At 38.7% G+C, this 25,261-nt stretch overlaps 1 protein-coding gene across 4 annotated transcripts in view; it reads left to right on the top strand.

Annotated features, from left to right (window-relative positions):
- chd3 (chromodomain helicase DNA binding protein 3) overlaps positions 1 to 25,261 on the top strand; it is a 67,296-nt gene that overhangs the window by 16,256 nt on the left and 25,779 nt on the right. For 2 of the 4 annotated variants that reach the window (XM_038270400.1, XM_038270399.1), the window contains exons 19-34: positions 2,851 to 2,992; positions 3,326 to 3,457; positions 3,543 to 3,660; positions 9,878 to 10,002; positions 10,084 to 10,315; positions 10,398 to 10,582; positions 12,783 to 12,960; positions 13,145 to 13,210; positions 13,521 to 13,606; positions 16,134 to 16,267; positions 16,393 to 16,537; positions 17,405 to 17,567; positions 17,682 to 17,836; positions 19,108 to 19,279; positions 19,350 to 19,454; positions 19,532 to 19,660. In XM_038270400.1, the coding sequence (XP_038126328.1) occupies positions 2,851 to 2,992; positions 3,326 to 3,457; positions 3,543 to 3,660; positions 9,878 to 10,002; positions 10,084 to 10,315; positions 10,398 to 10,582; positions 12,783 to 12,960; positions 13,145 to 13,210; positions 13,521 to 13,606; positions 16,134 to 16,267; positions 16,393 to 16,537; positions 17,405 to 17,567; positions 17,682 to 17,836; positions 19,108 to 19,279; positions 19,350 to 19,454; positions 19,532 to 19,660 (2,267 nt within the window). Of the gene's footprint in view, positions 1 to 2,850; positions 2,993 to 3,325; positions 3,458 to 3,542; positions 3,661 to 9,877; positions 10,003 to 10,083; positions 10,316 to 10,397; positions 10,583 to 12,782; positions 12,961 to 13,123; positions 13,211 to 13,520; positions 13,607 to 16,133; positions 16,268 to 16,392; positions 16,538 to 17,404; positions 17,568 to 17,681; positions 17,837 to 19,107; positions 19,280 to 19,349; positions 19,455 to 19,531; positions 19,661 to 25,261 lie in introns of all 4 variants that reach the window. The other 2 variants (XM_038270397.1, XM_038270396.1) reach the window with 1 other exon arrangement.

Raw genomic sequence — 25,261 nt, 5'->3', positions numbered from 1 at the left:
ACGGTGATGGACGATGAATAAGACATAACTAGAGGTTATGGCAAGACATTTACATGATTTATTATTGCCCCATTTACACTACCCCTAGAAAATGATCTGAGTTTGGACAGAGCTTGGTTCATTTAACCATGCCAAGCTTGGTTCTTACAACCACTCACACATCACTAGCATGGTTGCTTGCCTACTATTGGCCGTCCACCATACTACAGCTCTCAAGGCGGGAATCACACAAACAAAAATGGTGCCGCCCATAACATTCAGGAACTTATGCGCATGGATAGCGTCCTCCACCCAATTTTCATCGAGAGCCTCAGTTTTAGCATCGTCCCAGGTAGCACCACGCTCTTTTGATGCCATTCATTGTTAATAGGCGGAGAAGAAGTCTGACAGGGTGAAAAGATCTGTGAATTACAAAGCAGACACGGCAAAAACCTGCAAAATGAGTCGGCTGACTGTAAATAGGAGATGATGCGGTCTGCTTATGCGCTCTTTGTTATCAGAGAACCGAGCCACCACTGACCCGTGCGGAGCCCATTTACACTACCTTTTTGAAACTGTGCCGAGATCGGTCCCAGCAACCGAGATAACTGTTGAGTGTAAATTGCAAGCAAAAACTGAACCAGACAGTATCAGACCCAACTGAACAGCTCTAAACTGGTACTAGTTCATCAATAGGGCTCGGCACGGTTCGCAGATAACAAAAAGCGCATGAGCAGATCGAGTCCTCTCCTATTTACAGTCAGCTTCCAGTTGCTTGCCAACCGCCACAAAACAGAAGAAGAAGAACTGTAAACAATGGGCGGAGGACGCTATCCAGGCGATGTTAGACAGAACAAAACATGATCACAAAGTAGTACCGTAGATCGTCACTAGAAGGCGAGGATGTGTAAACAGTCATAAGGAACCGAGCTTTGCACCGTTAACTGATCCAAACTCAGTCCGATCTCGGCAATGATCAGTTTTAAGAGGGCTACTGTTGAACTAGTACTAGATTTAGCACGGTTCAGTTGCGTATGGCATGGTCCAATTCCGTGCTCGGACTGTTTTCGGCACAGTTTCAAAAGTGCCTAATGGAATAAGTGAATTGCACATTGCAGACAGCTCCATGCTTTATGGGTATTTCAAATGTTTTGGCTACCAAGAAACAAAGTCCAGTGAATTTTAAACATTTTTTCTTTTATTGGAATGCAATGAAGAGATTATGATCTGGACCATTTCAGCTGCTGCAAAGCTGATGATTTGTAGCATTTTTTTTAGTCACCATGGATTGCCTGTTACAACCAGGATTGTGTACTGAAAATAGACAGAAACTGGCTGCCCTTTTATATGCTGCATCAGTACAGAAACTACTGCTGGTATTAACAAAGGAAAAAGGAGGGAGATACTGTAAAAACAACGTTTTACTGAACCATTCCCATAAAATATAAAAAGTGCTGTCAATTACCTGTGATTTAATGTTAATATTATGAAAGGTGATCATTACTGCCCTGTAAAGGGATCTAAAGCACTACTTCAAGAACTTCTGACACATAATTCAGTTGAATTTTGACAGGCATGATGGGCGATATTGCAGACATAAATGCGTGAAAAGGACAAATGAACCACTTTAGAATTCAGGGTGGTTTCACGATATTGAACATAAAAATAAATGTGTGCAAGTTAGACTGGTTGGTTGGACTCTGGAGCCTTGCAATGGTGTTTTTTGCCATACTTTACGCTTATAACAACCAAACATACCACAAAGCGCACCTGTCATATTTGTGTACGTCTCTTAAGGCTTAAAACCTCTAAACAAGTTTCTGTAAGACTTAACTTTCACAGTTCACTGCCTGTACTAGCATACATATTTCAGCGGTTGGGGTTGCCAAAGCTATTGACCGCGGTTGACCCAACAGGTGCAGAAGCGTTGTACACCTCGCTTATTTTCATAGGTATATCCCAACAAGAATATAATGAGGTTGAATTAAATCCCTGGATCTTAGGTTTCAGTTTTCTTATCTCCGGTGTAGAACTTTATTGACAAAACATTTGACCAAATAAATAACTTTAAACAAAGCATCTCTACAAAGTTGACTTAGAAGTCATTTCAAAACAAAAAAGCTTTTAATTGGGCTATGAATAAAAATATAGAAGTTCAAATAAATATAGTTGAAGTAAAATATTCTGATGCAAGTTATTTTTCTTATTATTTGCGTATTTTAAAGGTATAGTGGAGGATGTTGTTTACGTAATGATGCTGCAACCTATGGACAGAACACAAAACAGTCTTCTGCTTGTTCTAGTAGTGCGCATACCTGACAAGGTTTTTTTTTATTTTTATTTCCCTTTATCTTGATTAATGCTTTAATTGTTTGCTAGGTCGGATCCATTTAACATGTATGCACTTCTGCAGAAATGGTAGCGCGGTATCTTCTAACCTGAAGTAAATTACTGAAAATAGGCTCCAGGCAAATAGATGCATCGGTGCTAAACTACTGAGGTGTCAATCTGCTCATCAAACAGTGTTTTAGTCATAAAGGGTTAAATAAAAATACTATTTTAAAGATATTTTTCAGTAAAAACAAACAAAATATTGTTATTATTTTGTAATAAAAGAAGGTTCTCAAAGGGGATTATTTAATTGAAACTGGATCCTTTATTTTTTTTATGTTTTTAAATAGAAAGCAGTTTAGTACAAAATAAGTCCTCTCACCCTGCAGCCTTCCTTACTAACATTGATGGTTATTATTTTTTTCTATTCCACTTTAAAACGGAAAATATACCAATCATTTGGCATTTGCTTGTTTTTTTTCCCGCTCATCTGTGATTATTTTCCAATTAATGGCCTTGTCATCATGCTTTTAAACACAGGAAGTACTACAAGCTGATTCTGACCAAGAACTTTGAGGCTTTGAACTCCAAAGGAGGAGGAAACCAGGTGTCTCTGCTCAACATCATGATGGACCTGAAGAAGTGCTGCAACCACCCGTACCTCTTCCCCGTCGCCTCCATGGTGAGCGCAGAGACAAACACAAACAAACATGAGAGGAATTTATGCTAAATCCGAGCTGTTCACCCCTCCTAGAAACTAGAAGGTTAAAGCTGCTTGTTAAAATAACTAATAAACCTGTTAATGGCTCCACAGGGACATCTGGTGGTTATATATGTTACTGTTTCTTTCTAAGTTGAATTAGAACAGTGGGTATTTAGTTTCTCTTTTCTTACCTTTTTTAACTAAACATAATATTCTATATTATTGATTGTGTGTTTTTATGATGATTTTTATCCGTCTGGCTCCAAAATCACATCTGAAAATCATATAATAACTTCATACTTGTGTCTGCAGGAAGCCCAGAAAACCCCCAGCGGAGCGTATGAGGGATCAGCCCTCACAAAGGCTTCTGGGAAACTGACGCTGCTGCAGAAGATGCTGAGGAAGCTGAAAGAACAAGGCCACAGAGTGCTGGTCTTCTCACAGGTAGCACACACACAGACCTGGTGATAAACATAAAGAAAAAACACAATAAACTGTTTGAGAATCACATTTTCTTTGTTTTTTTTAGATGACTAAAATGCTGGATTTATTAGAAGATTTTCTGGACTATGAGGGTTACAAATATGAGCGAATCGACGGGGGCATCACAGGCGCTCTGAGACAAGAAGCCATAGACAGATTCAATGGTAAGACTGGAGGGTCTTCATCACACGGTAGGGATGGAAATGTCTATTCAGTCTACAAGGACATGCGTGATCGTAGGATAAGGATGGAAACAAGATGAGATCCAAACATTATTTCGTAAACACAAATTAGTCTTTTTTTTATCACAATGTGTTCTGAGTCCTACACGTTTCAAGCAGGAATCAATCTAAGGAGATTCTAATACCAAAAAGCTAATTAAAATACATGTTTTAGAGGCAGTGTTTTAATAAACATCCGTTCAGATTTAAGAGGATTATCCACTCTTGGGCTAATTGCTGTTTTTTTTTATTCTGAATTAGAGATAATACAGTATAGATAATTTAGAATAAAGTAAAATATCCCTTTACTGTTTCTCCACATCATATCCTAACTTCACTGTCCTTCATCATGAATTTCTCCATGATGATTAATGTTTATCAAGTTCAGTTCAGTTCAGTTTATTTCTATAGCGCCATTTCACAACATGCCATCTCAAGGCACTTTACAGTTCAACCAGATCATACAGTCAAATTGATTCAAAGTTTTGTATCTAAGGAAAACCAATTGATTGCATCGACTCATTGACTCAAATACAATCCCTTTCACTAAGCATGCTTGTAGCGCCAGTGGAGAGGAAATACTCCCTTTTAAGAGGAAGAATCCTCCAGCAGAACCAGACTCAGTGTGAGCGGCCATCTGCCGAGGCCGACTGGGTCAAGTCACGTTTTAAACAATATGCAAGCAGTGTGAAATAATTCATAATAAGTTTGGTTTGGTTGAAGTTTTTTTAGATTTTTAGCTACATTCAGCGAATCAGATGCCAGCTTTGGTGCGATAAACAGACTCAGGTACTTACTGTTATGTTTCCTGTCGGTGCTGAAACACAAAGATGTATAAGTAACAGTGCAGAATGTATTAAGCAAAATCAAGAAGTTTAGTTATTTTTGCAAAAGTTATCATGAAAGCCCAGGAATTAACTATTAGAAATTAACCTGATGAAAGCCGGAGATAAAATTAATTCTCTGAAAGAGACTGCATCACAGAATCATCAAACCATTTCCATTTTAGTTTTGTTTTTAAATTTTATCTTCAATCAAATAAAACAAAGGTAGAAATGAAGGTGAAGCTTTTTTTTTTATAATAAACACCATCAGTTTAACCGTTCGCTGCAAGCTGGATTGTTGAGAGATCTGACTTTTAAGTTTCACAGAAAATCCATCTTGAAAGACTCCCACTAATACGTCCTTCTCGTAACAACCAGCGAGTCGGACCAATGACATGCCAGCAGTGTTTTTGGGGTCGGGATATGTAGGAAAGATGACAGTCAGAAGGGCCTTGCTGGGGCATAACAAACATGGCTGTCGATACTGCAATGATACTTTCTTAGCTAGAATAGTGACAATTTCTCATTTAAAAAAGGAGCAAAGAGAAGCACTTTGTACATTTGTGGATGGGAAAGATGTCTGTGCTTTTCCTCTGACAGGGTTTGGAAAAAACTTTCATTTATCAGCTTACTCAGCTAGTTGTGAAAACACTCAAGAAGCTGCGGACGAATCTTATTGTTATCATTGTGTCTCCGTTGGTGACTCTCATGGACGATCAAGTTGCATGAAAGCGATTGGCTGAAAGCGTATTATGGAAGGCGGGTACCAGCTGGCACGTCACCCAATCGGCTCGAAGTATTGTACCAAATGTCCCTCTTTTATATGGATAGACTGAATGCAGCCGTCCCCAATTTATAACGTAGAACTCAACTCAGTACTCCACATATCAGTCTGGATACTGCCAGATCAACATCAGACCACATACTAAGAGGAATGCCTGATGCTTCTCAGGAAACCATAAAAGTCTATTTTCCGACGCTCAGGGTCTAAATTGTATAAAGTCAAGAATAAATCTGGGGAAAATAAAAAAAGATAATAAAAAGATGTAGTTAAATTGATCCGCGTTTGGAAAAGAGAACTAAAAATTAAATTCAGTTGTTTTAAATATTATTGTCAATTATGCTTCAAAGGGGAGTTAAACAGTATTTTACTGTACTTTATATCACATCCAGTTTCATCTTTTTTTATGCTTGATAAAACTTTATGAACATAATGATCAGTTTTTGCATAGCGTACCAAGTATATAGAGATACCAGCTGCATGTTCCTACTAGCTACAGATAGGCATCCTTCATTTAAAGGAGCAGAAAGTGATAAGGACACCTGGTGTTTTAATACTTTTGAAGGTTACTGAGGCTTTGTTGAGACTATTTCAGCTCTGCTTCTCTTACTTCCCTTAATTTTTCAAGCCCCTGCTTTTTTTGTCAGCATCAAATACTGAATGCAGCAGAACATCCTGCTTTAGTTGTCCTGGCAACTCTGATATGATTGGCTCATAAAGGTAAACATGAGCTACCCGCGGTTCTCAAAGTGTGTGGCGCGACCCACTGGTGGGGAATTGAGACGTGACAGGTGGGGCGCGCCAAGTTCCGGTGTGTGTGTGTGTGTGTGTGTGTGTGTGTGACTATAAATGTAGAACGTGTGAGAGCAAACTGTCCTTATAGCTGTATGTTGCCGCTTTTTAGACCAATCAAACCCACAAAGTAATCCTTACTAGCCTACATGCAGTCTAATTAAAAGAACATTAGATATGAGAAAAATTTCACCTGGAACTGAAGTGCCAAAATAATGATTGACGTGACGTCAGCATATTATTTGTAACGGAATAAACTTTCTCGCCCCAGTGTTGCCAACTCAGCGACTTTGTCGCTATATTTCAGACCCCTCCAGCGACTCTTTTTCAAAAAAGCGACTAGCGACAAATCTAGCGACTTTTGGAGACTCTTACGGGAAAGCACGTATCGTTCCTTTTCTTGTCATCCAGCGGCAGGTGCTGCCGTGGGGCGCCTCCTCCCTCCCAACCCCGTTCTCCCCCGCTATCGCAGGAGTCCCTCTCAGCGCTGCAGTAAGGGACACAGCATGTTTAACTTTAGCGTCCAGACTGCAAATAAAGCGCACATGCGCCGGGATTGACGGCGCAGGTTGATCATAAATAACTGAATTTGAAATATTTTATCTTAAATAAATAACGGCGTTTGATTCACACAGCCACATGTTCATGTTTCTGGTTTGGAGTGGAGAGGGAGTATCCACTCATCGGGCAGAGAGCTGTGTGCATTCTTCTTCCCTTTGCCACATCATATCTCTGTGAGATGGGCTTTTCAGCTGTTGCTTCACCGAAAACAAAGCATGACTTGAGAGTGGCAGTATCAAGGCTGCAACACCGTTTTGAGAAACTGTGCAATGCAAAACAGGCTCATTGCAGCCACTAATGCAGGGATAAATAGACCTGCCTTGCCAGATGGATTTCACTTCTTTTCTTTTATTAACAGATTGCAGAGTGGCACTTAAATTTTTTCTATCTTTGAGCTTGATACAAATTTTGACACAGCTGCATTTTTATTTTCTTTATTTTTGAGCTTGCTGTTATTTGATGTAGATAGTTTGTATTTAGATACTACTTGTTACTTCAATAAAATTGGAACATTTTAAGATTGTTTCATATTTCATTAGCATTGTGTTGGGGCGATGGGGACAGGTGGGGCTTGAAAATTCCCCCTTGTCCAAAGTGGGGAATGACAGAAAAAGTTTGAGAACCACTGAGCTACACGCTGCACTGCAGTAGTTTAGCATCTTATCTCTGAGGTTTGAAAGGAGAAAAACTTGACTAAGACACGGTTGATGGAGAGGACTGCTTAAAGGGAAAGTTACCTCCATCCTAGATTTAATCCTACAATTATTTTTCTTACTGGTTGCTTCCTTAAATGTGAAACTCCCTAAAATGTTGCCCATTAAAGCAAAAATGCAAAATATGATGTTCCTCAGTGAGGTCTAGAAGCACAAGATCTAAATCCAGGCAACAGCAAAGATCCTGCTACATGGCTTATTTTGGCATTTGACCAATTAATGAGCCCTTGAATGATATATTACCTTCTGTAAACTGAGTTGGAAAAAAGAGTTAAAAAAAAATAAAAATATTAAAAAAAGGTAAAAACCTAACTGAAAAGTTAAAAAGTTAATAAGCCTAGTTAACAATTATATTTAAGTTTATAAACTAAAAAATGTAAGTGCCAGTATCAGCATTAATGCCTCTAAGGTTATGTTGTACCAAAAAAAATGTGTTTCTTCATGAATTTTTCAATTTTTCATGAATTTCTTACAGAAGCAATATATTTGGGAAAGTTGGCGTTTCTTGTTATAAATCGACATTAATTTTTGCCATCAAAGTATCCAAATTTTTTTAATGTTAAAAAGGTAATGAGGTCTTGTCCTGGATTCCAATAACACTATTGTCTTGAAATTTTGATTTTCCCTGGGTGCCCTTTAATGGGTTAAAAGAGAAAAATAAATATAAAATAAATATAAAAAAAAAACAACAATATTACATTATTTAGATTTTAATACATAGATTAATACATATATTTGAATACATAGCGATAGCACAGAAAAAGTTGGTTGATTTTAAATGATGCAAGTTTTGCAGGAAATAATCCCCTTTTTCCCAACTTGTTCGTATAACAAGGTGATATGGGGTGTTTAGTTATAAATAGTTATAATAGTTTCCAGACTGTTGGATTAATTACAGTATTTATTAACTCTTCTTTAGTTTTTCAGTCAAAAGCAAAAAAATAGTAATAGATTAGTTTTACATGGTGAAAGAAGTGCATCTTTAACAATAAAAGGGAGGGACAGAGCTGCGTTACTGTATGATCCGGTTAATTTACATTAACAAAACTTTAGACCAGGGAGATATGGACTGAAAATCTTATTATATTTGGTGGTAGAATCAGAATAAACATAAAAGTGAGGATGAAAAAAACTATCATTCCTTCTTCACTCTTTCTTAGGTCACTGTATGACTTAGATCAGCTTATTAATTCCCACAATTTGTTTGAGCTGCGAAGAAGGCAAACATAAATTATCAGGGGGGTTGGGGTGGGGAGGAACATAAAGTATGAAATAATACGACGAGGAGCTTGGTGATCAATCGTAAAAATAATAAACAAATACAACACAGCTTCAAAGCAGACCTACTGCAGATAGTTTTCTGGAATAAAAGATTTGCACACAGGTTTGTTTTACAGTCTGGGACGTCCAGGTGAAGAGAGGATCACAGCGTTTTCTGCAGTTTGGTCTTTACAAAAAAAAAAAGTGCATCTGGTTCACTCCTGATTTTAGGACAGATTTTAACAACACGACTCAGATGGTTCTTGTCTTTTAATGTGAGGCAATTATACCAACATCAAACTGAACCAAGATGCTTATAAGAGAAGACCTGCTAAGTTCCTTCATTATGAATAAAAAATTTGTTTTTTTGTTTATTTTTATATTTTTTTTCATTTAAATAAAAAAAAAACATGATTTGTTGAGAACTATATCAGTGTTTCCGCGGGTCATTAAAAATCATTAAAAGTCATTACATAATTATTTTTTTAATTTAAGGCCTGATTTGGCATTAAAATTCATTAAATGCGATGATCTTGGCATTTAAAATGCTTTATTTAAAAAAAAAAAAAAACGTACTTTACTAAACAATACAGTATATATATTTGCAGAACTGCTTCGGTTGATCGTAAAGCCATATGTTCGGAAAAGAAGCTCGCTCTGGAGAAAAGGCTAGAGAATGGGAAAATGCTAATTTCAACAAAAGTGGCTAGAAATTGAGGAACTGCAGCCTGCCGAAAGTTAAGATGAAGGATCAGAGTCATGGGTATTTGTTGATGGCATTAAAATTATTTCTAAGAGCATTAAAAGAGCATTAAAAAGCATTAAATTAGAGTCAATCATTCCCGTATAAACCCTTTATATGAATTTAAAATAGGCTCCTTCAGCAAAACAATTACATGAAGAAGCATAATTTATATCACTAAATATCCCAAAATTACCCAATTTAATCATATTCTTTAAATACGCCAAACCTCCGATGAAAAAAAAAAAAAAAAAAGACAAAGGAGAAAAAAATAAATATTCATTGGATTCATCATTTAAATCAGATGTGAAATCTATCTAATTAATGATAAATGCCCATATTTACTTTAAGCTGTAATAGCAAAATAAAAAACTTTAGTGATTCTGTGACAGTTTAAGTCTTCACACCTTTTGTGAGGTTAACCCCTTAGTTAATTCGATCCATTCAGTATTCCTCTGCCTTCTCTCCTCCCTTTAACGCTCTGCAGCTCCTGGGGCTTGCCAGTTTTGCTTCTTGCTCTCCACCCGAGCCGGAGGCTTAGGCATAAACCTGGCCACTGCTGACACCGTCATCATCTTCGACTCCGACTGGAACCCCCACAACGACATACAGGTGCGCTTCAGTTTAAAAGCAACCTTTTTTCTCCAGCTTCGGCTCTGTTTGCGTCTCTGAAAGCGAGCCGTTCCCCTGCAGGCGTTCAGCAGAGCTCATCGCATCGGGCAAGCCAACAAGGTGATGATCTACCGCTTTGTGACGCGAGCCAGCGTTGAGGAGCGCATCACTCAGGTAGCCAAGAGGAAGATGATGCTGACCCATCTGGTGGTGCGGCCGGGTCTGGGATCCAAGGCCGGCTCCATGACCAAGCAGGAGCTGGATGATATCCTCAAGTTTGGGACGGAGGAGCTTTTCAAGGACGAAGGAGAAGGTGAGGAAATGTAGGAACAAATCAAAAGCTCTCATTCACATGAACAGGTTTGTAAAAGCCTTTCCAACTCTTCCTTCATCAGGCATGAAGAACAACGCTGGAGACAAAGTTGAGGATGAGGGCAGCGTCATTCATTACGATAGCGCTGCCATCGAGAGGCTGCTGGACCGCAGCCAGGACGCCACAGACGACACGGACGTCCAGAACATGAACGAGTACCTGAGCTCCTTTAAGGTTGCCCAGTACATGGTCCGAGAGGAGGACAAGGTGAGATGGAAACGGGGATCAAACTGATGGAGCTCCTGTCAGAGCTGTGCTGAAAGCCACCGATATATAGCTTGTTCTAGAGATGGACTGATGTATTATCATCAGCCAATATGAGCATGCAATCAATGATTCATTAGTGCATTTAAAGCCTTGCTTTAAGATCAAACAAAGCCGATCACTGCTCCTCCATTTGCTCTTCATTGTGAATGTTTAGTTTCATTTATCATGGTGTCATTTGTATCATATAAATGGAGACAGATAAACCAATATTGGCTGCAAAAATTGGCCCCAAAAATCGGCAGCACATATTGGGGATGGGTTAGACTGATGTCATAATACTCAGCTTTATTATAACCTGTGTGAGGGACCGAGCCAGCCAAGCATGAGGACAAAGTGGTGATTGTCAAGAAAACTGGGTTTTATTTCCCCAAAGTAACAATAATCCAAACAAAGATTTCAGGGCCCTTAAAAGAGGTCAAGTGAACAGACTAACTAAGGGCAAAAAATATCAAGCTCAAACATTTTAAACCTCAAACTAACTGAACAAACAAACCTGACCTGACACACAGCAAACAAAGGGGACTTAAATACTGGCTGATCAGACCAGACTGACACATTGAGGACAAGGAAGGGAGAACATCTACACCAATTTAACAAAAATAACTAAACAGTTAGCTTAAGGATTGAACTTAAATGACAACCATTAAACAAATTAACAAAATGAGCAAATCACAAAAGCAAGAAGAAGAAATTATGCAACATATTTAAAATGTTGAGTCCATGGTCTTCCCCCATAGTGGGACTCCAGATGGTATCACCCAATCACTCCATGATCATGTCAGCCACATTCTCCCTGTTGACGGCACTCCCAGAACACCAGAAAAGAAAGCACAAAATATATTGAGCATTTGAAAAAATTAAATATACAAAAGTTAACCAAATGTACGCACTACAATTGGAACTAATGTCTTCAATATTTTCAAAATAAACAATTATGCTACTGTGTATTAAAACTTATGAAAAAGTGGTTGTGTGTGGGGTTACTGACCTTGTGACCATCACACCTGTATGGGTCGATCTCTAGTTCATAAAATGAATGATTGCTTTAAAACAAAAAACACACTGGTTACAAGGGGGGAAAATTGTTCTTTAGTTTCTTCAGCCTAAATTAAACGTGTTCGAGAGGATCCACAAGCCCATTTCTCCTCATACATGCTGTGTAATAGTTGCTGTTTGCATCACTCATGCAAGATTACTTTACAAAAAAAGATTTGTAATTTTTCCACTATGTCAAACTCACCACCGGCAAGTGAAAATGGGGACAAGCATTACGAGGGCGTTACGTAAACACATCACCAGCATGTACCACTTATTTAGATGATCCACCCGGAAAAAGATCATCTTCCACTTTAACTTTTAACTAAAACCAGCAAAAGGGCAAAAACTGGAATCAAAATTTTTCTTTTTAACTGAAATAAAAATAGAAACTAGAGCTTGCAAAAAAAAAAAATAAACAAAAAGAAAACTAAACTAAACAAACTAACTAATAAGAGTTTAAAAAACAAATGAAAACCAATCAAATTTGAAGCTAAAACAGTTTAGTTTTCATTTTTGTCTATTTTCCAGTTGCTGTTTTCAATTTGTCGTTGTTGTACTGCATTATGCCAGGAGATGGCAGGTCTGTCCTTTCTGGATTTTATTCAATGTTAATATTGGCAAAACTACAAAAAAAAATTTTTGTTGTTTCTTTTCCGTCTTGCCATGTAAGTCTAGTTATATTAAAGACTAAAACTATACCTGAACCCAATGAAAACTAACCTGAACCAACTAACGAATACTGAAAACAAATTAAAACTAAAATAGAATTGAAAATAAAACAAAAAACACAATTTAAACCTTTCTGGAAACATTAGTCAAGTCTTGTGATAGAGTCTCAGGTTTAGCCTTTCTATTATAGCTTTGCTTGTGTATTTAGAGTCACTGTTCAGGTGGACGATTAATAGTCTGGCAGAGCGGCGGTCTTTGTCCACTTTGGAGACGACCTTAATAAAAACTTGTGAAGAAAAGTGGGATTTTCTCTCAGATCTGATAAGATAAAACACCATTTAAAGTATCATATTGTAAGCAGGATACCTTCTCCTGCACACAATACGATATTCCAGTAAGTTGGCATAATTTTTCCTCTCCAACCTGCGTGCAGATCGAGGAGATCGAGCGTGAGATCATCAAACAGGAGGAGAACGTGGATCCGGATTACTGGGAGAAGCTGCTGCGGCATCACTACGAGCAGCAGCAGGAGGACCTGGCCAGCAAACTGGGCAAAGGGAAGAGGAACCGCAAGCCTGTCAACTACAACGACGCCGCGCAGGAAGACCAAGGTAATGAGCCTCTTTGGACGCTCAGAGAAACTGCTCAGATTATAAGCTTTGTGTTTATGAAAGAAATCCTGATCTGGAAGATTGAAAGAATAAATCTAAAATAGTGTAAATAGTGGAGGGGAATGGGCCTGGCCTATTGACAAAGCACCATGTGCTGTTTCAGAGTGGCATGCTGACATTTCAGATAACCAGTCCGAATATTCGGTGGGCTCCGAGGAGGAAGACGAGGACTTCGACGATCGGCCAGAAGGTGAGGAGAGATAAGAAAGAGATATCAGCTGTACTGAGGTCTGTGTTTCATCACAGTTTAACTTTGCTTTAGCTGTTAGGCTTTTCTGGCAGAACTGCATGAGTTAGACTGCCAAGAACTCCAACCATTATCCTACAACTGAGATACGAGAGGGAGAAAAAAAAATGGCTGCAAGCGAATCCAAACTGTTTCTTTTTTTTATTCCTTGACATCCACTGGAGTTAAATCTTGGGATAACATCATCTGGATGAATTCTCATCAAAGCTATTATTCCTCTGTGGCTTTTTCTGTCGGCTGCTCTCATGCGCAGGTCGGAGACAGTCGCGTCGTCAGCTGAGGAATGAGAAGGATAAACCGCTGCCTCCTCTTCTGGCCAGAGTGGGAGGAAACCTTGAGGTCTGTGTGCCGTTTCAGCATGAATTAACCTGTCTGATCATGATTGCTTTAGAAATGAATATAAAGCTTATTTTGATAAGCTTACTGAATAAGAGTTCAGTAAATCCAGTTATAGCGAAGTTATGCTTCTTCCCAGTCATCATGGTATCAGTGTTGTTTTATTAGGTTTCTAGCAAAGTTTATTTTGCTAAGACCAAATTAATGAACCTCCCGTAGGAAAGCCCTTCGTTGATTTAAAATAACATTTGCTTGGATCATCTTGTAGAGAGAAAAATAACTTTCACAGATTTTGCTACAGTAGAATACAACTGTAAATGGTATTGATTAATCTTTTTAGTTTGGAATCAATGCAATAATTGCAAAAGAATGTAAGTTGTATTTTTAGTTTAGTTTTTATGAATGCTAATCTAAAAAGTGTGGAGTGTGATTGTGTTTATTGCCCCGTCTTCTGGGGATTTCTCTATGGAAGAGGATTAGGGCCACTGCAAAAAAAAAAAAAAGTTAACTGATTTTTTTTTTTTTTTTAATTCAGTTTAACATAGGAAAAAAAAAGTCAGAATTCTGCCTTTTTTCTTCTCAAAATTCTGACTTTAATCTCAGAATTCTGCCTTTTTTCTTCTCAAAATTCTGACTTTAATCTCAGAATTCTGCCTTTTTTCTTCTCAAAATTCTGACTTTAATCTCAGAATTCTGCCTTTTTTCTTCTCAAAATTCTGACTTTAATCTCAGAATTCTGCCTTTTTTCTTCTCAAAATTCTGACTTTAATCTCAGAATTCTGCCTTTTTTCTTCTCAAAATTCTGACTTTAATCTCGGAATTCTGACTTTTTTCTTCTCAAAATTCTGACTTTAATCTCAGAATTCTGACTTTTTTTCTCAGAATTCTGATAGATAACAAACATGTTAGCATCAGGCCATAGCCATATTTGTTTTAGAGACTAGCTCTCCTGTTTTAATGACCTTCTGCTCCTTCATTAATGAGGGGACCCCTCAGGCACGTAAAAAGATGCCTAATTCCGTCATTTTCCACCAATGTGTCACTGGCCCTCTCAAACAACTCACATCTTTGTCAGTGAAGCTGAGTGCTCCCACATCTCTTCCTTCATGGTACCCATCTACATTAAGATCCAAAATTCTGAGATTAAAGTCAGAATTCTGAAAGAAAAAAAAGTCAGAATTCTGAGAAAATACGTAGTCAGAATTCTGACTTTTTTCCCATATAAAACTGAAATAAAATTTTAAAATCAGTTAACTTTTTTTTATTCAGTGGCCCTAATCCTCTTCCGTAGTTTCTCTCCCAGCTTTGCAGACTGAAATGTTTGCCAGATGTTTTTTAGTTTGAATGGAGAGCATCTGTGCACATCTGGACAGTTTCAAAGTCCTTCCTCAGATCTCTGGACTTTAAATAGACCATTTTAATACATCCTTTGTTCCTAACAAAGCATTTTTGTGCCATGGCGTTGAGTTTTTTTGAACGCTGTGTTTTTCTTTACAACTACCACCAAATGCTGATAAGTCAGCGACTAATAGTGTGCCGGTGTTTGATTGATATGTAATACAGCTCTAAGTTGAAGTTAGTATTAACAGTAGTTAGTTAATAATTTTCACCCTGCATATAGCCCCGCCCCTTTTCCCCTTAATTCTTTCTGAATTCCCTAAAAATATCTCCTCACCATGATGCGGCCTCCACCGTGTGTTATAGCTTTAATGAGTTGTATGTGGTTTATGTTTTCTGCTCATTTGATCACAGCATCATCTTTTATGTATCCATTGGTAAACTGAAAACAGGATTTCTTGACAAATAAACAAAAACCTGAATCAACTTATTTTTGCATATAAACCACATGAGTTAGATATTAAGGGGGCTACTTGATGTTGACTTTTTGTATTTAAAATTGTATACTTCTGCAGAATGTGCCATAAAAACCTCCTCAGTGCTGCCCACTATGGGTTTAAACATGGCGACTGCAATTAAATGTTAGTTTACATGTCTATAGCTGCCTTTCATTATAGCAGAACTATATTTTAACGCATTGGAGTGAGGTAATCTTTAAGGTCAATGCCTGTCAGGTTTTAGCTTGTAGCTCCTCTTTATGTCGACTGTTGCAACCATAAAAATGAGAGAAACATTGTTCTACACAGTATTCTGTGTATATAAATGGCACTAAAGCATATCGTCATCCAAACACTTAGAAGTGTCTCTTAGTGCCCAAATTGGTGAAAATATTTTTTAATATTTTTTGTTTCCTGGGCTAATTGGGCTTAAAACATATTTTTCTGATTCTTTTTATGTAGAAAGTAAAACGTATGAATTCCTTTACTTTGATGGGACAATTTTCTCCTACTTTGTGTTGTTATATTCATCCAGTCTGTGTAGAAATAAATGAAGTTTGTAGTTCAAAAAGTTGAAAAGTGAAATTTAGATGCGTTTTGGGTCATTTCCACTTTTTTATTTTTTTTTATTTTATTGTTTTAGCTTTACTGGTTTCCGTTATAGAAAGCTGAAATGCTTCATATTCCCCCCTTAGGTTCTGGGATTTAACACACGGCAGCGCAAAGCTTTCCTGAATGCGGTGATGCGTTGGGGTATGCCGTCTCAGGACGCTTTCTCATCTCAGTGGCTCGTTAGGGACCTCAGGGGAAAAACTGAAAAGGAATTCAAGTGAGTAAAAAAAAAAAAAAAAAAAAGAAAATCCCGAAAAAGAAACAGCAAGGATGAAATAAATGTTATTTTTTTGACTGATTGATATTGTTTAAATAAATCTGTCTCATTTTTATCCTCACCAGGGCTTACGTGTCTCTCTTTATGCGCCACCTGTGCGAGCCGGTGGCCGACGGGGCCGAGACATTCGCAGATGGCGTCCCGAGGGAAGGCCTGTGCCGGCAGCTCGTCCTGACGCGTATTGGCGTCATGTCGCTCGTCAAGAAGAAGGTCAGACAATGAAGGGGATCTAAAACAGGCCAAACATAAGGAGAGCAACACAGTTTATAGAGTTTATAGACTTCTAATCACGGCTTTTAGACTCTACTCCTTTCCTTCAGCTGGTTATGTCGATGATGCCAAAAAACAACACCAAAGCAGTGAAAATAGTTTCTCTGAAAGAACACGTAGTTCTAAACAGGCTGACAAACCCTACAGACTATTTAGTCTTTCCTTTTTTCTTCCTCTTGTGTTTCCTAATCCTCGTGCAACACAGCGGGACCGTGTTTAGTCTAACTCTGCCCAAAGGAACAAAGCCTTTTCTGATCACTAACAACAGACTAGAGCTGCTCATCAAGAAGTTTTAGAGACCTGAAAAATACTAAAGACGTCTTTAAAAGCAATAAATCAATAATCTGAAGCAGACCTCCTTAGGCTGAGAAGAACTTGAACTAAACTTGGTTTTGTTCTACAGTCAAATAATAGCTGGTAGTATTGGATTACAGCTATTTTATTGCATTATGTCATTTACTACAGTTGTTTTGGGTTGGTGTGTGTGTGACTCTAATCTCTAATATCACTTAGAGATTCCTTGCAAAGCTTTCAGATTGCTGTTTTTGATTTCTGCACGTTGATCGTCCAAGTTTATTTAGTTTCTTTTAAACATCTTCGAGTGAGTTTTCAGTCCAACCTGTTTAAACCTGCAGGCCGTTCTGATCTGCTGCCTGCGCCAAAGGGAATACCGAATACGCTGCCAACTCCCCATGGCATTATGCCGGCGTGTTTAGATGAGCCGTAGTAGCAAAACTACCCACGTGCAAGGTTTTTATTTTTTATTTTGTTCAAACTCTGCTTAGTTTTTTGGCTTTATGCGTTCAGATCCAAGAGTTTGAGCACATAAACGGACGGTGGAGCCTCCCGGAGCTCAAACCTGAGGTCAGCATTGACAAATCCTCCTCCCGTGGTTCCTCCCCCGCTGCAAAAACCGCTACTCCCACACCCGACGCCAGTTTCAACAACACCCCATGCACGTCCAAACCAGGTAACCCCTTTAATTTACTGTAAGTCCAGCAGGGGGCGCTGCAGACTAAAGAACACCTGCAAGCAAGCTAGTTTTGGACTTATTGTGCATATTTCTTTATTTAAACACACACAGCGACCCCAGCTCCTTCAGAGAAGCTGGAAAAGAACGGAAAGGAGGGGGAAAAGGAGGAGGAGAAGGAAAAGGGGGAGGCAGAGTCCTTGGAAAAGGAGAAAGTTAAGGAGCAACAGAAAGAGGTGGATGGGAACAAAAGTGGCGACACTGAAGAGGTAAAACAAAGTCATCAAAACCCAAATATGTCAGCTGCAGCTCATCCCACAATCGCAGGAAACGTTTCCGCTGTCTTCCTCCATTAAAGCAACTAAAGCAGATGCCCTTAAATCTAACTATAGGCTAGTGTCAGAAAAGGTAAACGTAAAGCTAAAGTGCTACATCACAAACTGCACTTTGGTTCTTTAACACTCAAATATCGACTATTTAAACTACATACTATAACATGAGACATAGTACAAGAATTTTACCTTTTTTGCAGGTTACAAACCCAAAATTCAGTTTGTTTTTAGTTGCATTGACAGAAAAAAAAAACACAAAGTAGTTTATATTTGTAAAGTGGAAGGAAAAGAGTATATGTTGTTTGTTCTGTTGAGGCTTTTTAGAGAACATCAGCTTGCAAATATCTCCATGAAGACCAAAGAACAGGACACAGCTACATAACTACCAAAATATGCTTAAGCTGAAGAAAGAAATCCTCAGCTTAGCTGGAGTAATCTATTGACATGGCAAATATTATCAGTGTACTCCAAAAATCACGCCTTTATGGAAGAGGAGCAAAGATTAACAGACTGATAAAGGGAAGAGCTTCTGTTTACAATTTGCACAGGTCATGAAGGAGGCACGGCAAACATGTGGGGATGAGGAAACAGGTCAGAAAAATAACAAATTAAAAAAATATACATGTGATGAGGAAGTAAACCTAAATGTCATTCATATTATGAAACATGGTGGTTGCTGCATCATGCAGTAGGGAGGAAAAACCCAATGGAAATGCAGATCAGAGCTTTACAGGAAAGATCTAAAAAACTTCCAGGTGTAACAGCAAAAGTTGTTCTCTAACATACTGATCGACACATTTATGACATTTTTTGTTGGTCTGGGACTCAAAATCCCAATTCAGTTTGTGGTGTTATTGAAATAGAATGTAATACTTTAAAGAGGTGAGGTAGAACAGGCATCCCCAACCTCAGTCCTCAAGGCCCGCTGTCCTGCAGGTTTTAGAGGTTTCCCTGCTTTAGCACAGCTGATTATAATGATTGCAGTAGACCAAAAGCCTGTTAATCAGCTTTCAATTAAAATCAGCTGTGCTGGAGCAAGGAAACCTCTAAAACCTGCAGGACAGCGGGCCTTGAGGACCGAGGTTGGGGATGCCTGATGTTGTAGAACATGCATTAATCAATAATCCCATCTACTTACAACCATTAATCGCTAATGTACAGCTTCTAAAATAACGAATAAAAAATAATATTGTCGATCTTTTCGGTAGCTTTCATCCAGAACAAAAGACACGTCACAGAAGACAGACGAGAGCAACACCAAGGAGGAGGATAGGAGAGAGTCAACAGAGCCTTCAGCTGCTGCACCAGAGGAGAAGAAATCCCAGGAGGATAGTAAGGAGGAGGCAAAACAAGAAGCTGCAGTTACAGAAAAGAAACCAGGTAACACACAAAACAAGACAGACCAACGCAGAAAGAAAAACCATGTGACTAAGACGGTGTCTGTTTGCAGAGGGAGAGAGGGAGGAAAAGGAGAAAGAAAAGCGGGACGAAACGCGAACGACTACAGAAGCAGCAGAAGCCAGAGATAAAACCGAGGCGTCTGACCTGAAGAGAGGTGCTCACCGATGTCCAACAATTAGAAAGTACGGAAGGAAGGAGTTTCTCTAAATAGCTGTTTATTGTTCACAACAGAAGAGGTCAAAGGTGAGAAGGACGCCGGGATCAAAGTAGCAAAGGAAGAGCCGACGACGAAGGGTAATGGGAAGCCTCAGGCTGAGCGGCCGCGCTTCATGTTCAACATCGCCGATGGCGGCTTCACAGGTTAGCACATCTTAGCTGCCCTGAGCTTAAAACCTTCAGACAGACAGTTTGTGAGTCATCAGCAAAATGATCTCAGCACATTAGAAAATCTATCTTTTATCAAGTGTGATTCTCCGTGTGACTTTTCTTTCTTTTCTTTTTTGTGCTAAATTCATGTACATGAAGCAGAAACATAAACGGGGTCAGTTGGCACATTCTCAGAAAAGATGGCTGTAGAACTTAGATGTGAGGAGCCAAAGGAGATCTCACAGTTTGTGGATATTTGTGCTATATTTCAAGCATCCAGTACTGATTGTAAAAGAGAATTTAGTTTAGAGGGTATAGTGGGGGATTTTCCCTAATTTTTTAAAAGACACGCCCCCTCCACTTAAAAAAAATGCACATGCAGGAAGGCCTATTAAATGTGTGTGAGAGCGTGCACAAGCCCATTTCTCCTCGCGCACGCTTTGTTTAAGAGTTGCTGTTTGCATCACTCATACAAGCTTACTATACAAAAGAAGATGTTTTCCACTCTTACGACCCTCGGCCATTTTCAAAGAACCCGCGGTGAGAAAGGTGAGCTTCAATGACTGTCTTACAGCGTAGCTCACCACAGCTATAGGCCTGAAAGTGAGCAAGCGCAGAAAAAGATAGCTAACAGGGGATGAGTACGAAGGACGGCCTTACATAGACAAATCACCAGATTGATTGACAGTTAGGAGGACCACTTATTTTGATGATTCACCTGGAAAAAGAACATACCTCCACTATACCTTTAAATAATCATATCAAAACAGCATCCAGAAAGCTCTTAAAGTTACAGATTTGGTCAATTATATAGAGTGAGAAGGACAGACGTGATAAATAGATAAAATTTAAGTCAGTTTTGTTCATATTCTTGTGACATTTATTAACATGTCTTATTTATGGATATTAATCGTTAGATATATACCATTATGTTAATAATGTTTGTAGAAATTTAAATATTTAATAGACAAAAAGTTACAGGAATATATACTGTATCACAAAACATTCCATTGTGCAAAACGTGCATATTTTAATGTGATCAAAATGTAATGTCTGAAAGGTATAACCAGTGGTGAACGAAGTACTCAACAGTAAAAGTGAGTGAAGATTGAGTAAAAGTACTGATACTCACATTGATACCCATAAGTTACTCAGTCTAACATCTACTCAAGTTAAAGTATTAATGTACTCACTTTTGAAAATACTTAATTCAAAAGTACATACATTTTGAAGTATGTCAGTATCCAAAAAAGTAAACAATTTACATGTTCTAATAGTATGTTTCTGTATAATTATGAGATTAATTTTAAAGAAGTTTGTAATTTTCAGAAACGGTATTGATATTTAGAACCACTCTGCTTAGAATTCTACACCAGCTGTAAAGAACTGCAGCTTAAAAAGGCCAAAAAAAAAAAGCAAAACAAGGACAGCTATTTTTTTAAATCTTTATTGGTTATTCAAAAACAAGCCAAAAATAAAACAGGATAGTCTTGATTATTCTCATACTTTTACTGTGGAATAGAGTTTTAAGGTTGAATCTACACAGTAAAATCAATGGTGTTAAAGTAACACTTAAAGAGTCAATTTCAACACTGAGCCAGGTTACATATGGTCCTGCCCTGTACAGTGTAAAACTTACACCAATCACAGTGTCAGGATTTCTGAGTTAATTTTACTCTAATAGGAGTCAAATTTAGTTATAGATTCAAATCAATGACAATTGTTAACTTAGTTTAACACTTGTAAAAAATCAGCACTAAATGGAGTAGAATTAACTCTAGAATTCTGACACCGAGATAGTGTGAGTTTAACACTGTACAGGGCAGGACCATATGTAACCTGGCTCAGCGTTGAAACTGACTGTTACAGTACAATTTTATTTATCTCAAGGTGAACAGCCAAAACTTAAATAAGAATTTAAGGAAAAACGACCATCAGTATATCCATGTCTTGTCAATTTATTAATTTCAGCACATCAACAAAATGCCAATAAAAACTTGGCATAGAATTATAAAAAAAAAACATTTGCATTTTTCTCCTTGGAAAAAAAGATGATTTTTCATATTTAGATCATCTTTTAAATCTAAATACAAACCAATCTTTGAAATATGCTCAGATGAAAACATTTCACATACATTTGGATTTGTCAGAATAGATTGCAGTGTATAGCTACCAGCTCGTCCTTTTTCTGTAAATTTATGAAATGATTTCATTTATGAAATCATTTCATAAATTTACAGAAAAAGGACATTTAAAATGTATTTATAAACAAATATATTGTAAACCCAGTTATTTCAACAAAGATTTCGGACTTATTCCAGATGAAATTCTGAGAAAAAATTTAAAATCAAGGCACTTACCGTGGTTTTCTAGAGAGGAGAAGCAGAAAAATGGTGCAGAGAAAATTTTAGACTGTTTGTAGCATGAGGGCGGAGCTTTTCAGAGTATTATTCACCATAACCTCAAACAGTGAACTTTTAAAAACTGAACGGATTACACTATCATGGGTCCTTACCAAACCGATTTCAACTCTGAATGTTTTCACCAACCCTGCAATACACAATGAGGCATTTTACACTCACTGTTGTTGAAATGACTCTTATAGGGTTAACAGATTCTGACATTGACAATTTGACTCTGAATTTTACTGTGTATTACCAAAAAGAAACTACAGCTTGGTACCACGGAACCAACTAACGCCTTAATACAATTATAAACTACAAATGATATCTTTCTCACATTTGTGGAACGCTAATGTCTAAAATAGTGGTGTCCAAATTCAGTCCTAAAGGGCTGTTATCGTTCGTGTTGAAACTGCATTTCAAGAAAGAATTAAATTATGATTAAATAGCTGAGCTGAGCCAAAAGGAACAAGTAACTTCCTAGAAATGGATCGAAGTAGAAAGTACAATATTTTGCTTTGGAATATACTGGAGTGAAAGTTATAAAAAACCGTTCTTAAGTACAGTAATCAAGTAAATGTACTTAGTTACTTTCCACCACTGGGTATAACGTCTCAGCTCTTCCAGAGCAGAAACCTGTTCAAAGCAGGACTCTAGCAAATAAGATACTACACATCTCATTGTCAGGAGTTGAGTTTTGTGGACCCAAATGCAGAGGCAGGGAGGATGAGGTGAGTTTCTTGTGGATTTAATGAAGAGTTAATAAACAACTGAGGCAGGAATCCAAAAATCCAAAAAAATCAAACATGAAAACAAAGTCAAACAAACCAGAAACCAAGGAGACATCTGGGGGGGAAACAATCACGAGGAGGACTGAGTTGGAGAAAGTTAGACGAGGAACCAGCATTGAAGAACTGCACAGAAAGAATATTTATGGGAGACTGAAAAAAAGGGAGGACTAACGAGCAGATTGCGAGCAGGTGTGAACAGAGCAGAACAGGAAAGGAGCTAGGGAAAAAGGAGAACACAAGAGGGCAGCAGTGGGTAACAAATAAAAACCTGGAAACTGAAAATAACCAGAAAACACAACAAAATAAGAATTAAACTACTAAAACTAGAAAACTGTCATGATCTTTTTCAGTGATCTGACCCACATGCAGGAAACCACTCAGAGAAACCAAGGGAAAGTAACAGGTTTATTGAAAACAAGTTGAGATGGGTCCAGCGTTGCTCTGAACGCTGGTGAACCGGGACTGAAAAGTGAAAGGGGAAGTTCTGTGATTAGTTCAGGCTCAGTGGGAAATTTGAGCTTCGATTTGCAAAACGTTGAAACAGCAACTGAACTCACGTTTCCAGAAAAGATGTCCTTCCCAGAATCCAGTCGGTGTGGTTTGTTCCAGAAATTCGTTGGCTCGTTGGAGGGCGGACAGGGTTTACGCAGATTTAGTAGGTTCCATGAGGAGCGGAGGAGCTGACTGCCACTTAGATTTCCTGTGGTACTTGAACGGTTCTTGTGGAGCTCAACAATCCTTTTGGGGCGAAGAGGGTCCGAACCTCCAGTTTGAATCCCCTGCTCAGTATGAAGCTCAAGACGATCCTTCCAGGGGGAGAAGGTCCAAACATCCAGTTTGCAGGATGACTTCCTGCCGAGAGGCAAAGACAAAAAAACAAGGTTAAGACTCAGGGAGACATAAACTCAGTTTTACTCAGCAAAATTTAGCTTGGCTAGAGTACCCAAAACTGGCAAACACTCTGGAGTCGAGGTAGTGGCAGTCAGCAGCTTAAGAGTCCTCAGATAATGAGGCAACCATCCGAAGGTGTGTGAAAGGGCCAACGAGAACCAGACGCCACCTGGTGGTGGAGGGAGAAAACACAAAAACACAACCCACACAAACTGGATTCCTAACAAAAACATGGAGCAAAGTAAAACTGAATACCGTATTTTCACGACCATAAGGCGCACCGTACTAAAAGGCGCAGTCTCAGTTATGTGTGCCATTTCTGTATTTAACACACACATAAGGCGCACCGGACTATAGGGCGTGTTTTTTATATTCAGGTAAATGTCCTCTACTACCTTTAAATACTTCTACTGTGTATTTAAAAATACAGCGGGGGCAAAACTGAGTATGACTGTGGTTTATTCATGTATTTATTACAAAGTATTAATCAAACCTGGGAGCTGGCCGTGAGACAGACACATCGCTGATGACAGTGCGATGTGATCACTCCTAAATTAACTTAAAATCCTGAAACCTGCCGACGGAATATGTTTGCTTTTATTGCCGGTATCCTGGTGCCTGCAGTTTATATTATGTAGATGAAAAACACCTGCCAGCCACCGCGGTGAACCCGGAGGCTACCCGGCCTAGAGGCTGCTGTTGAAGGGATTTCTACTGTCGGTGTACCGCTGGAATGTGGGGGTCTGAGCGCCTCCGACAGAAATAGTATAGGCAGGATGATAATCTGGATGAACTGACTGCAATTATTAAGTTTTCAGGTGGCCTTTCTCACTTAAAAACATATTAAAACTACTTTATTCCCCCTGATCACAGCAAATATAGCTGCAAGATTTAGATTATTTAGATGAAAAACACCTGCCAGCCGCCGCGGTGAACCCTGCCCTGATGCTGCTGTTGAATTAAGTTTTCAGGTAGAAAAATAGAGCGGGAGCAAACTGAGTATGATTGTGCTTTATTCATGAATTTATTGCAAAGTATTAATCAAACCCATCAAAGTCATCATCCTCTGTTTCTGAATTAAACAGCTGCGCTAAATCAGAAATGAAAATGCCAATTTCCCCTTCTTCGCTGTCAGAGTCACTTTCCGTGCAGCGCGGCTCCTCAGAAATAATGCCTGCTTTTGCGAAAGCTCAAACAACAGCGCCAGCAGACACGTTAGTCCAAGCATCGACAATCCATCCGCAAACGGTGGCGTTACTTGCCCGGCGCTGCCTTCCACTTATCCTGAAACTGTGGTCTCAGTCTGTCATCCATCGCTCCCATGCCGCTCGCAGCCTTACTTTGAACGGCCGGTTCACACCGATGTCGAGCGGTTGAAGTTCCTTTGTCAGACCCCCGGGATAACGGCAAGCACAGCGTTCATTTGATTCACCTTTTTTTTCACATCAGCTGTGAGATGGGCACGCAGTCACAGATTAACAGCGATGGTGATGCGTGGAAAAACCACCTGG

This window comes from Cyprinodon tularosa, unplaced genomic scaffold, assembly GCF_016077235.1.
Source record: "Cyprinodon tularosa strain WSP-4 unplaced genomic scaffold, ASM1607723v1 ctg76, whole genome shotgun sequence".
Lineage (NCBI taxonomy): Eukaryota > Metazoa > Chordata > Actinopteri > Cyprinodontiformes > Cyprinodontidae > Cyprinodon > Cyprinodon tularosa.
Note: the sequence above shows the minus strand (reverse complement) of the source record. Positions and strands in the feature narration are given on the sequence as shown.